Source organism: Prionailurus viverrinus, chromosome D1 (assembly GCF_022837055.1).
Source record: "Prionailurus viverrinus isolate Anna chromosome D1, UM_Priviv_1.0, whole genome shotgun sequence".
NCBI classification, from domain to species: Eukaryota; Metazoa; Chordata; class Mammalia; order Carnivora; family Felidae; genus Prionailurus; species Prionailurus viverrinus.
In genome coordinates, this window is record NC_062570.1 from 62832780 (window position 1) to 62848285 (window position 15506).

Below are 15506 nucleotides of genomic sequence, written 5' to 3' on the forward strand. Positions count from 1 at the left end.
TTTATAAACTTATGTGTAGTAGCATGTGGGAGTAGCTATATGCTCAACTCATAAAAACTTCAGTGTATTAAAAAAAAAAAATTCCAGAAAGAGATAAAAAGAATCTCAAAGTGAAAACATAAACCATGCCCCAAAATGTTGAAAACACATCATAAATAAAGCATACCATCGTCAATTTGGTTCCATAGAAATAACTTCTGAGATGCAGAATTTCATATACAAGATATATTGAAGAATACTCTCAGGAATTACAGCTTTAAGGGAGCTTGTATTGGACAGAGAGAAGGGCTGACATTTAACACTATATTTTTAATAGTTTTTCTATTGTAATATTTTTAATATTTTTTCTATTTTAATTTTTCCATTTAATATTTTTTTCTATTTTAATTGAGTAAACTGAGTAATTATATAATTATTTAAAATTTTTTTTACATTTTATTTATTTTTGATAGAGACAGAGCATGAGCGGGGGAGGGGCAGAGAGAGAGGGAGACACAGAATCTGAAGCAGGCTCCAGTCTCTGAGTTGTCAGCACAGAGCCTGACAAGGGGCTCAAACTCACAAACCGCGAGACCATGACCTGAGTGGAAGTTGGACGCTTAACCGACTGAGCCACCCAGGCGCCCCGAGTCATTATATAATTATAATTAAATTACAAGAGTTCTCTCTATATTTTTAGACAACTCCTTTATCTTACACATGATGTATAAATACTTTCTCTCAGATTATGGCTTTCTTTTTCATTTTATTACTAGTATGCTTTGAAGAAAAAATATATATACTTTAATGAAGACCAATCAATCATTTAAAAATATTTATTGCTGCTGTTATCATATCTATGAAATTTTATGTGAACAATATTACAAATAATTTTATGTTGGTTATTATACTTTAGCTCTTGTCTTTAGGTCTCTGTTCCATTGTAGGTTAATTTTTTCTATGATGTAAAGTAAGGGTCTAAATTAATCTATTTGCATGTGGATATCCAATTATAGCAATCTGGTATCATCAATGCACATATTATTAACTTCAAATATAAAACCTGCCACTCAAACACAATTAATGTTATTGGTCTCAATATTCCCCTCAATTTTTCCTCCTTCCTACTGGGTTAGACATAAGGTAACTAACTCTAATTTTCACAATGCAGGAAACGTGAAATCTAAAACAGACCTTCCAAGACCTCTGACTAGTTAGCTATCTGTCTTGAGGAAAACCCTCAGGACGCGCTCCCTAATCTGTTTGGTCCTGACCCCATAGATTACAGGATTGAGAGCTGGCGGAACAACCACATATAGGTTGGCCAAGAAAATGTGGATATATTGGGGGATGTTGTGGCCAAATCGGTGTGTCAAGAAAGAGAAAAATGCTGGTGTGAAAAAAGCTAAGATAACTCCAGTGTGGGAGCCACAGGTGTTGAGAGCTTTGAGTCGGGCGTCCCTGGAGGGTAAGCAGAAGACAGCATAGAGGATCCTCACATAGGAGAGAATTATAAGGAGCACATCCAATAATAAGAGAGAAATGTTGCCAAGACCGAACATAATATTCACTTTGATGCTGGCACAGGCCAGGCGAGCAATGCCCATGTGTTCACAGTAGGTATGAGGGATGATATAGTGCCCACAGAAGGGCAGCCTCAGGAGGAGAAATACCAGAGGGGCCACCATGCACAGGCTCCTCAGGATAGCCATGCCTACAATGAGGCTGATGATTTTGCTGGTGAGGATCATGGTGTACCGAAGGGGTTTACAAATGGCAACATAGCGGTCAAAGGCCATGGCCACCAACACAATGCTCTCCATGGCAGTGAAGAAGTGGATGAAGAACATCTGGGAAAGGCAGCTTTCAAAAGATATATCCCTGAGGCTGAACCAGAAGATGCCCAGCATTTTGGGGATGGTGGCTGTGGACAAGCCCAGGTCGATGGAGTCCAACATGGCCAGGAAGTAGTACATGGGCTCATGGAGACTATGCTCAGTCTGGATCACAAACAGGACAGCAGCGTTCCCCAAGAGTGCAACAAGATACACAAAGAAAAAGGGAAATCCAATCCAGACGTGCACATCTTCTAGCCCTGGGATACCCAGGAGGAAGAACGAAGAAGGATGGAACTGGGTGTCATTAGGCATAGCCATTCTTTCTGCTGCAGTGTTTGCACAATTCTTTGTGCACATCAGAGACAATTATTGACTTCTCATTAGTGAATTCTTCTCCTCTTCTCCCTTTGTCTAGATTCCTAGTAAAATGCAAAAAGCACTTTTATCTTCCCTTACTCTTTTTCAGAAAGAAGTTAAATAATTATTTTAGCTAACAATACCATATTATATACTTCAAAATTGCCAAAAGACTGTATCTTAAATGTTCTCACCCCCAACAATAAATTGATAGTTATGTGATGTGGTAGGAGTGATAGCTAAAGCTATGGCGGTTACCATATTATAATACATAAATGCATCAAATCAACACACTGTACACTGTGAACTCACACAGTGCTTTATGTCAATTATATTTCAATTTTTTTTAAAAGGAAAGAAGATTAAACACACTCCTTACTGTGTGCTATCCTCTCCTGAACATCATCTGGCACCAGGAACAAAACTAGCCTTAATCTGCTGCCACTCTACCTAATAAAAAGAGAGACATAAAGACAAGAGGACAGAAGAATATCTCCTGCACAGTTGAAATTCAAACTCTAGAGTGTAACCAGAAATAAACGAGAAAGATAAAATTCCATAGTCTATGTATCTGATCCTGTCCCACATATTTTTACTTACTGTGCATAGTGCTTTCTTTGGTATTTGTAATCTCAATTATTCCCTTGTTAGGGAATCTAAAATTCCTAAAGTGTAGTGTGCATAATCCTGTGTGTATGTGTGGAGGGGTTGGGGGGGGGGGGTTGGGCTAAATGTGTAAGGGGCACTAAGGAATCTACTCCTGAAATCATTGTTGCACTATATGCTAACTAATTTGGATGCAAATTTAAAAAAATAAAATAAAATTTAAAAAATCCTTTGTGTACGTGTGCATGTGTGCATATGTGTGTTTATACATTTTTATAGGTTCTTGCAAATACTAGATATGTGACTCTTAGAGCAGAAGAAATTATTTATCTTTGTTTATTCATATGCATGAACAAACTGCCATATGAAAGTTCTCAATTTAAACATTTGTAAACAGATGAATTAATTAAAAAGAGATGGGACAGAAAACACTTTCAATGTCTTATTTTATAAAATAAATACTCAATTCTATCATAATTTAGTTTTTAAAAAATTTACCTATAAGATTTGAAAAATAGATAATGACTAAGAAGGGGAGATATTTGACAAAGAGTATTTTGCAGTTATGATGAAAGATGAATTGAGAGATTATTTTAATCTAGGTAAATTTATCATCTGGAGAGTACATAAGTAAACATATACAGTAAATAAACTGTCCAGGTATAGGCCAGCTGGGGGAGGGAGACTAGATATTTGGGGCTAGACAGCTTTCAAATATATATATATATCTGTCTTGTATCCATGGAGACAGGGCAGGAGTATCTTAGACATCCTAGAATTCAGTTCCTACCAAGATTCTATCTTAGCTCTCAGGTTTTTATGGGTGTCTCCTTTAAAGTAATATCGGAAGAAAAAGTATCAAGTGATTTTGTTTTGTAGCATTTATCCAGAATATGTGGGAATTCTGAACTTATTTATAGAAATTAAAAATTTAAAACAAATAAGGGAGAAGTCCGTTCCTGCACAGTTTATTTGAGAAAAGCTAGTCATAAAGAAAATGTGACAGTGATTGTCACATGCAGAGCTTAGATTCAACTTTTGGAATACTTGGTTGTTGGAATAAGAGCTGACAGGCATCCATTAAAGATAAATACATATAAAGGTCAGTACCTCCTACTTAAAATCCATAACAAGACAAATGACTTGCTAACTGTGCCCATTTGAAACTTATGAAGGATAGCAAAAAAAAAAATGAGAGATAATTTTGTAATTGGAGAAATTGTCTCAGGAAATATATGTCTGTGTGTGTGCGCATGTGTAGCTAAACCTGGTCTGCTAGGGCCGGAGAGGAGACAATTGAAGTTCTCAATTTTGCAATGTGAAACTATCAGAGATAGTTTTTACCTTTCATTAGTGAGAATATGCAAGGTAAGTGGAGAGGTTCTCTTCACAATTTATTCCATCAAATATTTATGAGGTCCTCTGTGCACCAGCATTGATTAGGAAATTTGAATACAAGTTCAAAGAAAACTTGTCACATACTCTCAAGGAGGCCATTAAATGGAAAGGGAGATAAAATTCCAAAAATGAAATTAAAAAATTGTATTGCAAGTGCTATGTTAGAAATATATAGAGAATGTTGTAGGTATGGAAGTAGATCAAGAAAAATGCCATGAAGGAGGTTCAACTGATGCTAAGATTCACAGAACAATTCTTCATCCAAAGAAGGAAAAAAATTTAATCTATATAGAATGAAGAGAAAGAACAAACTGAAAATAAAAGTATGGTGGCCAGTCAGGGCATGAAAAAGGAATCTGTTACCGTCTTGATGACTTTATCTAGAAATTCAGTAGATTGACAAACAGACTGTTAATAGTTTCATGTCTTGGTCACTCTTGGGGCTCCATATAGCAGAAACTTAGAAAATAAAATAGGGCTACATCCCTAGAAAATCAACGTGTCCCACTTAGTTCTGTAGATTTTCTAGGAAGGCTTGCAAATTGGTGCTTCTGAAAAAAAACTCATTTTCAGTCTGTAAACACTGATCAAAGCAACCAATTACTTAATCATTCTGTAATTATTTCATCATCTATTCACATATCCTCCAATCTGTTGGGTTTAGAAATAAGACTGGGTCGTAGCCCTTCATTTGACCTGTTACTTCTAAGGTGATACATGGGATTACATCTGTCTAACCAACAATCATTTCCTCCATGTACCATCCTCTTAGTCTACTTTACTCCACTAACCTGCACCACACCCCAATATCCACATTCCCATTTCTGGAACTGCCAGCAGAAGGAGAAGAAATGATGGACACCTCCTCATGCTTGCCTAAACTTTCAGTATCATGACTTTTTCACTTTTATGCAACCTTATTCCCTTCTTCAGACGCTTCATCACCATAGGTCTTATTTTAAAAAAAATCTACATTTCATGGCCATGCTTCATGATTCATTTACTCCCAAATTGATTAATTAAAAAGAATTTATTAGTCACGTTTACAATACCTGACACAGTTCTAGAAATAAAGCAAGTCCTTGCCCTCCTAATACTCACATTCATGCACCTATATAAATAGTCAGAAGAGTCAAAAACAATCGGTAAACTGACACCAGATACATTTGTGTATCTCCTTCCACATCTCACTCTTTAGTTTTGTGTGTGAAATTTTGCATGGTCATAAGTACAAGTTCATGCAGTAAAAGTGTACCCTCAAGAGGTTAGGAGTATGAGCGTGCATTCTCTCTTGATCTTGTTTTCATGTTCATCTGTCCTCCATCTCTCCATACTACCTTGCCTGCCATCAACTCTTTCCCCATCCCTTTTGGTATTTTTCACAATTTAATCATGATATGACTTACATTGGTCTCTAAATCTCTACGAAATATTCCTTGGCATCTTCTTGGGACATGTCACTTATTATGGAAATACCTATGAATGGAAAGTATTTATATTTTTCTTACAACCCCACACCCCCTGGGATGGGGACATAGAGTGTCTTGGAGATCCATTCCCAGAGGATTCTAATTATTTGACCTGTCTGGCAGGTACCAGAAAATAACCCCTCACAGGATGCATCTTTATTTGTCCTGACTCAAAACTCACTTACTGTGAACAGCCTCTTCCTTGACTATTAGTCAAAAACAAGTAATAGAAATTGTCTAAGATTGCAGCTTCCTGAAGCAATATTATTAGAGCTAATAAAAGGCTGACCAAAAAAGTTAAAAGAAAAAATTTGAAAATGAATTGACCATACAGAGTTTTTCAAAGGTCTGAAATATTTCTTAACTATAAAGACACATACATGTACATGACTACACACATCCCCAGGAAAGTCCTGAGAAATCCCTAATCTGTCATCTTTGGTGAATATTGACGAAATAATATCAAAATGCAGAATGTGGGGTGTCGGGATGGCTCAGTCGGTTGGGCATCTGGTTCTTGATCTCTGCTCAGGTCATGATCTCACAGTTTTGTGAGTTCAAGCCCTGCATCTGGCTCTGCCCTGGGAGCATGGAGCCTACTTGGGATTCTCTCTCCCCCTCTCCCTCTTCCCCTCCACTGCTCACACTGTCTCTTTCTTTAAAAAAAAATCTTAAAAAAAAATACAGAATGCAGTTCATTCTATTAGAAAATATCTGGTGTACTCCAGAAGTCATTTATCTCTCTCTGTCTTTCTGTCACACACACACACACACACACACACACACACACACACACATGGGGTGGGGTTGCTACATTGCAGAATGCACATATTTTTAATTTAAAAAACTACAGAAAAATATCTCACTGAGTACAGATAAAAAAGTCTTCAACAATCTATGAACAAATCAAATCCAACAGCATAGTAAAAAAAAATTATATAGCATGACCAAGTGTAGTTTATCCCAGAAATTCAAGGTGGTTCAAGATAAGAGAAACAATCAAAATATCACATAACATTAATGAAATCAAGGGGAAAAACCACATAACCCTCTTAATTAATGCAGAAAGAACATTTGACAAAACCTAAAAAGCTTTTATAACAAAAACATTTTACAAACTTAGAGTATAAGAAAACTTCCTCAACATTATAAAGGGCATTCATGGGAAAAACAAACAAACAAACAAACAAAAACTGCAGTTCATATCATAGTCAATGGTGAAAGATTGAAAATAATCTCTCTAAGATCATACACACGAAAAGAATGCCTGCTTTCAACATTGCTATCTAAAAATTTACTGGAAGTTCTAACTAGAGCAATTTGGCAAGACAAAGTCATTCAAATATGAAAAGAAGGAGGGAATCTCTCTCTCTCTCTCTCTCTCTCTCTTTCAAATAAATAAATAAACTTTAAAAAAAGAAAAGGAGTAAACTATATATGTTTGTAAATGATATAATCTTATATAAAGAAAATTATAAAGAATGTACAAAACATCCATTAGAACTAATAAATGAATTCAGCAAAGTCACACAATACAATGTCAACATACAGAAATTAGATATATTTAAATTCCACCAGTGAATAATCAAAAAGAGAGTTGAGAAAAATTCCATTTACAATAGCCTTGAAAAATAAGAACATACATATTTAGGAATAAATTTAACCAAGAAAGCACAAGATTTATATATTAAAAGCTATAAAACCCTGATAAAGGAAAGTACAATATATTCTCTAGATATATCTGGAGTTTGAAAATGGGACTACATATTGGAAATCTACAGGATTAATAAATTATATTCAGATAATTCTGCACTTGATATCAAGATTGGCTTTGTGCTTAAACCATAGATTATTCTAATTTCCTTTTCAAAATTTTCTAAATTTTGAAGGGAAACAGTATATATAGCAAACAAGGGAAATTTTAGGTACAATTCAATTGGAACTAGAAACAGAACACATATTATTATTCACATCTAAAATGACTTTGCTGTAAGTGAGGAAATAATGTCATATATCTTTAATGTCTAAACTGTATTCTCCCATATTCTTCAATTCACAGATACTTGGTTTATTGGAGAAACAGTAAAAAAGAGATAGAGATAGAGAGAGATAAAAAGAGAAGGAGAGAAGGGAGGAGGGAGAGGAGGGAGGAAGGAGGGAGAGAAGGAGGAAGAGAGGGAAATGGGAAGAATTAGATTAGAAAGAAGAAAGGGAACAAAAATGACAGTAAGAACAAGACAGGGGAACCATTAAAATGAAAATGAGTAATGACTCTAGAGAAGGAAGACAAAACTTGAGGATTAATATACAGAATATAAATCTGTGGAACAGATGCACTAATTTAGACACTGTCACCAAGCCATGGCTTATACCTTATTTTCCTCATCTACAAAGTGAGATTGTTGAATCAGTGTTCCTTCAGGGTCTAAACGTACCTAAAGAGAAGACACATGGAAAAGTGGGGAGTGTTCTCATCTTTTCCCACCAGCCATTCTACTCCCAAACCACTGCTGCCTCCAGGACATCTTCTTTTCCCATCAGTGCTTTCCCTTTGTCCAGTTACATGGGATGGGTGGGTAGAGCAGAGAGCAAAGTTACCTGTCAACTTTAAACGAATTCCAATAAAAAATAAAAATCTGGCTACTGCTATCTACTCTAATAGGAAATAGGAAATTAAAATGTGGGTGGTATGTGGATATATTTTCCAAATGTTGACACTGAACTATTATTTCTGTACAAATATCTTCACAACTCTCTCTCGGATGTGTTTGGTCCTGACTCCATAGATGACCGGATTAAGGGCCGGTGGGACAACCACATAAAGATTAGCCAGAAGAATGTGGATATAGCGGGGAATGTTTCTGCCAAAACGGTGTGTCATAAAAGAAAAAAAAGCTGGCGTGTAAAAGCACAGCATGACACAGACATGAGAACCACAGGTATTGAGAGCCTTTAGCCGGGCATCCTGAGAAGGAAGGCGGAAAACAGCTCGAAGGATAAGCACATAGGAGGAGGCAATCAGGATCACATCCACAATGATATTAGAAATCACCATGAGCCCATAGATAATGTTGACCTTGATGGGTGCACAGGCCAACCGGGCAAGACCCATGTGCTCACAGTACGTATGAGGGATGATGTGATGCCCACAGAAGGGCAACCTCAGAATGAGAAACACGAATGGAGTCACAAGAATTAAATTTCTTCCAACAACAAGAGAAGCTAGGATGCTGATGGTTTTATTGGTGAGGATCATGGTGTACTGGAGAGGGTTGCAGATGGCAACAAAGCGGTCATAAGCCATGGCCACCAGGAGAACAGTCTCCATTCCTGTGAACATGTGGATAAAGAACATCTGGGCAAGGCAGCCCCCAAAGCTGATCTCCTGTTGGTTGAACCAGAAGATGCCCAGCATTTTGGGGATGGTGGACGTGGACAGACCCAGATCGATCATAGACAACATGGCCAGGAAGTAGAACATGGGCTGGTGGAGACTGTGTTCAGTCTTGATCACAAAGAGAATGGTGATGTTCCCCACAAGGGCAATCAGGTACACAATGCAGAATGGGAAAGCAATCCAGATATGTACAGTTTCCAGTCCTGGGATTCCTAGCAGGTGAAACAAGGGGGGATGGAAGTGGGTGTCATTGATGGAAGTCATTCTCCCAGCAAGTGTCATTGAATTCCTGTTGAGGTGTAGGTATCTCACTCTCGTTATGACCTTTTCTTTATCAAGGTTCTGGAAAGATGTAAGAACTCTGTGTGTGTTAGAGTGCTATGGGTGGTGTGCTACAGGTCTTAGTATGAGTAGTTGGTTACAAACATTAGAGATTCTGCTCTTTGCAAAGGGTAATTGGGTAACTCTCTTTTTTTAAAATAACTTTTATTTTTTAATATTTATTTATTTTGACAGAGAGAGATAGTGTGAGTGACCGGGGGAGGGGGGCGGGCAGAGACAGAGTGGTAGAGAGAATCCCATGCAAGCTCTGCACTGTCAGCACAGAGCTTGACACAGGGCTTGAACTCACAAACCATGAGATCATGACCTGAGCTGAAAGCAAGAGTCAGACACTAAACCGACTGAGCCACCCAAGCACCCCCTTTTTAAAAAATGTTTATTTACATATTTTGAGAAAGAGAGAGAGCCAGAGAAAGAATGTGAGCCAGGGAGAGGCAGAGAGAGGAAGACAGAGGATCCCAAGTGGGCTCTGTGCTGACAGCGGAGAGCCCAATGAGGGACTCAAACTCAGAAACCATGAGATCATGACCTGAGTTGAAGTCAGACACTTAACCCACTGAGCCACCCAGGCTCCATTCTGATTTCTTTTTAATCTCCCCTTTTTACTGATGCCCCAGGCCCTAGTAACCACCCTTCTACTTTATGTTACTGTGAGTTTGGCTTTTTTTTTTCAAGATTCCATAATAACTGAGATCGTGTAATATTTGTCTTTATGTGACTGGCTTATTTCACTTTGGTATGATGTCCACAGATTCATCCATATTGTTGCAATGACAGGATATCCGTCTTTTTAAAGAATATATAATATTCCAATGCATATATAGACCACCTTTTAAAGTTTCTTTCCCCACGTAGAAATTTAAGATAAATTGGCAAAAGTGAATGTTAATCAGTGAAGTTTCTTTCCCATATGAAGTTTCTTTTTCAATAGCTTTTGACTTTTGTAACTGTTGAGAAAAATTTGAGATCAGATCTAATAATCTACTGCCTAGAGCTGGAAGAATGGGAAGTGATTGATTAATGGGCATAGGATTTCCTTTTGAATTGATGAAATTTTATAGAACTAGATAGTGTTAACAGTTGTACAATGTTGTGAATGTACTAAGTGCCACTGAATTGTAAAGTTTAAAATGGTTAAAATGGCACTTTCATGTATATTTTATAATTAAAAAAATTGCTGGTAATATAGATACCCCAAAAAGCCCAAAGACTTAGTCCAAGCATTTCAAAGACTGGAAACAGAGAATAAGGAAAAAGGAAGGAGAAAAATAAAGTAAAATACTACCTGTTGTATATTTTATGTGAAATAACAAGAACTGACAATCGACCAAATAGCAGACAGCAAGGTTCATGGGGATTTCCCTAGAGCTTCTCTTCAGCAAGTTTAATGACAAAAGGGAATTCCTATTCATTTTAATTCCAATGTCTGAGACTCTCTGGCACCTGGAGACTTCATTATAAATCCCCTCAACACACACACACAAGGACAATTTATAAACATCTCTTAGGGCATATTGAGGGTGTATAAGTACATAATTTCAGTAATTAAATTCACAGTTGCCAAATGACTTCCTACGATGGAACATAGGGAACGTGGTAAGTGTGATCAATGCATCTGCAATGTGTGCTTAAGATTGGAATTTGGCTTCACAGAAATTGAGTTAAGACCTAGAGTATTGGGACTGGGAATGGTACAGATCACTGGTCTGGGAAAGGTAGGAGGAAGACTAATATTGGAGAGGAAATATCTACACCTGTAATATTTCAGGCATATATAACCTCATCTACTCAACCCAATAATAATCTGAGATAGATAGTACTATGTTTATTTCTGGATGAAACTGAAATACAGAATGTGTGTGACTTACATAAGGTCAGAAGGCCAGCAAGAATAGAATCAGGACTCTATCCCATGCCACAATGCAAGTGATATTACATGGTGTCTACTTATGCTTCTTTTCCCATACTGCTTTGATAGTGAGTGAGACACAAAGTTTTTTAAAAAAGCCATAGTAGGCAAAAAAGGAGAGAGTAATGAGTTTGAACTCCTTTATAATTGAACTGATTCTACACATTCAATACCCTTGATATAAAAAAGGACACAATATGGTAATCAGTTGTTGGTCTCTCTCCATGCTTTATATTTCGAAAGGATTAAACTGAATTCAAACTTGATTATTGAGAGACCCAAATTCATGATTGATGCCATGAGCCAAGATAAGCCAAGAGGTGAAAAGCATAGCTTGTTACAATAACAAAAAATGTCTTTGGAACTAAATGAATAGATGTATAGTGAGGAATTTTGCCTTACCCAAAAAGAGGTCTGGCCTTTGTTTTTGGCTTCTAGGAAGTTATCTGTCATATCTGATAGTAGTTTAGGATGAGGGGTGGTCAAACTCTATCTCAGTGTAAGGGCTGACCACACTATAAATACCAACAATATAACTTAGGGTGAGAATTTTGGGTCATGTGGCACCAACCAATCTGGAGACTGAGTTCAACCATGTGTGCAATCAATCAATCATATATACATAAATTTGGACACCAAAGCTCAGGTGAGCCTCCGTGGTTGGCAATATAACTATGCATATTGTCACACATTAATTCCAGGAGGGTAACTCATTCTGACTCCATGAGGGAGGACAATGGATGCTTCACATTTACAAACCTCACATTCTACCATCAGCATCTCTTCCTTTGTCTGATTTATGATTTTAATCTTTCCCTATAGTAAACTGTAACCATGAGTATAATAGCTTTCAGTGAGTTCTGTGAGTCGTTCTAGTAGATTAGTGAACCTGGAGGTAGTATGGGAAACTTCCTGAACTTGCAGTTGATGTCAGAAGTGAGAACAGTATCAAGAACTGTGCCCTCAAATTTGTGGTTTGGCCAGCTCCAGGAAGCAGATCAGATCTGATGTCACATTTCCCTCTCACCAGTTACAGAAGTCAACAGGTTCTTCAGAAAGATCTTTATATGGGGAAGAAACTTCACAGATTATCATTGCCCCTTGCCAACATATCTTAAAATTGCTACTTGGGCATACCCTAAGAATTATGTGGATCTCCTTCTAGATTCTCAGTTCTGTTCCATTGTCTCTTTTTCTTTCTTTTTTTTTTAAATAGCAACACTGCCATAATCATCATAGTTTTATAGAAAATCTCAACATTTGGTAATGAAAATCTTTCACATTTATTCTTCTTTGAGGTAGTTTGGTTACTCTAGGTCCTTTATTTCTCCACCCCTTATCTTTCTCTCTCCTTTCACTACTTTCACTAACAAGTTTGCAAACACAGGTCCATATCAGTGTCACAAAGCTTAGTTTCTCTTAATTTCACATCTTGATTCTGCTGCTTATTAGCAACAGGAAGTTAATGAGCTTATCAAAACCTCTCTCTTCCATAAACGAGAACTTGTGTCACAGAATTGTGGGGGGAGAACTAAATGAGATAGTGTATGCAAATAATGACAACAACAGTGTCTGAAAAATTGTAGGTACTCAATTAATGATAACCATGATTATTGTGCCGGCTATTATTATGATCAATTTTATTATCTCCTAATAGTATTTATTTCTTCAGGAAGAGGAAAATTAATGCATTTAATTCCTCTGAACCCATCATTTTAGGAAAGACACAATGTTAGCTTCTACATTCTTTACCACTTATGCTGCAGGTCAGGAGTGATACTGGGATTATTTATGGAGAGCTGAAAAGGGGTAAAGAATCAAAGGCCTTTAGAAAAATTTGTTCCCATTATGAATCCTTTGTTAAGGAATGTTTTTATTTTTAATTTTTGTAGATCTCAGTTAACTGTGGATGAATTGTCCAGTGGGAACCACCAACAACTTTTAAAAATCACACCATCATCAGCCTGCTGGAGAATGTCTTCTCCCAATGTCACTGAATCCCATCCTTCTTCATTCCTATTGCTGGGGATTCCAGGGTTGGAAGTTGCACAAATCTGGCTTGTATTTCTCTTCTGTGCTGTATATCTGATTGCTCTTGTTGGAAATGTTATCATTCTGTTTGTTATCTGGGTTGATCATAGCCTTCACCAACCTATGTTCTACTTTCTGGCCATGCTGTCAGTGATTGGCCTAAGTCTCTCTACTACTACCATCTCCAAGATGCTGGGGATCTTCTGGTTCAGCCTTCAGGAGCTGTGCTTTGGGTGCTGTGTTGCTCAAGTGTTTTTTATCCACTTTTTTACAGTCATGGAGAGCATTGTACTTCTTGCCATGGGTTTTGATCATTATGTGGCTATTTGCAACCCCCTCAGGTACAGCATGATTCTTACCAACAGAGTGATTGGTGTAATTGCTGTGATAGTGGTACTAAGAAGCTTATGCATGATTGTTCCCATCATTTTTCTCCTCCTGAGGCTGCCTTACTGTGGACACAGAATCATCCCTCATACCTATTGTGAGCACATGGGAGTGGCACGTCTAGCTTGTGCCAGCATTAATGCCAATGTCTACTATGGTCTTGGAAATATTTCTATCTTGTTTCTCGATGTGCTTCTTGTCATTGTCTCGTATATTAGGATCTTATATGCTGTCTTCCACCTCCCTTCCCAAGATGCCCGCCTGAAAGCTCTGAATACCTGTAGCTCCCATATTTGTGTTATATTGGTCTTCTTTGGTCCAGCTCTCTTCTCTTTCCTCACTCACCGCTTTGGTCATGACATCCCCGAGTATATCCATATCCTCCTGGCTAACCTCTATGTAGTCATACCCCCTGCCCTCAACCCAGTCATTTATGGCATCAGGACCAAGTAGATCCAGGAATGGGTAGAGAGTCTCTTTGTTAAAACAAGATTGATGAGAGGTAATTCATTCAAGTCATGAAATTATAGGGTCTGAAAGGACTAAAATTTATGATAAAATTAATAAATTTCTTTCACCAAAATTAATTTTCTCTCTATATAGATATCTATAGCTATAACTATAGCTATAACTATAGATGATATATATAGATATAAGATGATATAGATATAGAGATAGAGATAGAGATAGATAGAGATAGAGATGATATAGATATAGATATAGACATAGATATAGATATATATGAGATATATATCAGAAAAAAAGACTGCCTGTAATTGTTGGAGATATGTATACTTCTATGTGTCTGAATGTGTACTTGCAATGATACTCTCTGTTGACCTCTGGCATAGAATATTACATACAAGAATAAATTTAAAGGAGGAAAACTTTGATTCACTGAAATAACTTTGTGTTAAAACTGTTTGGTGTTCTAGATCTCTTTCAGGCAATAATAAAATTTCTTTGACAGAGGTGTTCAATTAGAGATCACATAACCAATTACAGGTATTGAGTAAACTGCAACAAGTTTCTATAATTAATAAAGTACTGCTTAAAAATAAATAGTACAGTTTTTACTAAAGCATATGCAAGCAAAATATGGGAATTAGACTAGATTTTTTGGTGTTTTATTTTTTCCTTTTCTGTTCTCTCAAATTCCTGATTCTATAAAGTTCCTTATAAGCCTAACCTTCAATATAATACACCCTCATTCTTTTTTTTAAAGATTGTTTTTTAATGTTTATTTTTTCAGAGAGAAACAGAGTGCAAGCGGGGGAGAGGCAGAGAGAAAGGGAGACACAGAATGTGAAGCAAGTTCCAGACTCTGAGCTGTCAGTACAGACCTGATGCAGGGCTCAAACTCATGAACTGTGAGATCATGACCTGAGCAGAAGTGAGGCACTTAACTGACTGAGCCACCCAGGTGCCCCGATACACCCTCATTCTTGAACTGACAAATTTAATACTATGTCATCTGGCTAGCCCATCCTGGAGTTAAAAAAAAAAATGCTGTGGAACAAATGAAAATTGCAAGAGGGAATATTTTCAACAAAGAAATTAGTTTAAAAAACCACAGACAATAAAAAGAAATAATGTTACTTAACAATTGAAATCATAATTTAGAAAGATTAAAAGATGGACATTTAGGCTCTTTCCATAATTTGGCTATTGTTGAGAGTGCTGCTATGAACATTGGGGTATTGAGGAGGGCACCTTTTGGGATGAGCACTGGGTGTTGTATGGAAACCAATTTGTCAATAAATTTCATAAAAAAAAAAAAAAAGATGCATTCA

At 37.0% G+C, this 15506-nt stretch overlaps 3 protein-coding genes across 3 annotated transcripts; 1 reads left to right on the top strand and 2 right to left on the bottom strand.

Moving 5' to 3' along the window:
* Positions 1-1193: 1193 nt before the first annotated feature.
* LOC125176770 (olfactory receptor 52E8) lies at positions 1194-2174 on the bottom strand. The gene has a single exon (XM_047878584.1). It carries the CDS (start codon positions 2172-2174, stop codon positions 1194-1196), a length of 981 nt encoding a protein of 326 aa, XP_047734540.1.
* A 6198-nt stretch (positions 2175-8372) lies between these two features.
* On the bottom strand, positions 8373-9326 carry LOC125176715 (olfactory receptor 52E4). The gene has a single exon (XM_047878517.1). It carries the CDS (start codon positions 9324-9326, stop codon positions 8373-8375), a length of 954 nt encoding a protein of 317 aa, XP_047734473.1.
* Positions 9327-13269: 3943 nt separating this feature from the next.
* Positions 13270-14166, top strand: LOC125176883 (olfactory receptor 52E8-like). The gene has a single exon (XM_047878799.1). The coding sequence runs from the start codon at positions 13270-13272 to the stop codon at positions 14164-14166; it is 897 nt and encodes a 298-aa protein (XP_047734755.1).
* Positions 14167-15506: the final 1340 nt, after the last annotated feature.

Excerpts from the sequence above, each read along its gene's own strand:
- LOC125176715 (XM_047878517.1), bottom strand. The coding sequence starts at position 9,326 with ATGACACTTGCTGGGAGAATGACTTCCATCAATGACACCCACTTCCAT.
- LOC125176883 (XM_047878799.1), top strand. The coding sequence starts at position 13,270 with ATGTCTTCTCCCAATGTCACTGAATCCCATCCTTCTTCATTCCTATTG.
- LOC125176770 (XM_047878584.1), bottom strand. The coding sequence starts at position 2,174 with ATGTGCACAAAGAATTGTGCAAACACTGCAGCAGAAAGAATGGCTATG.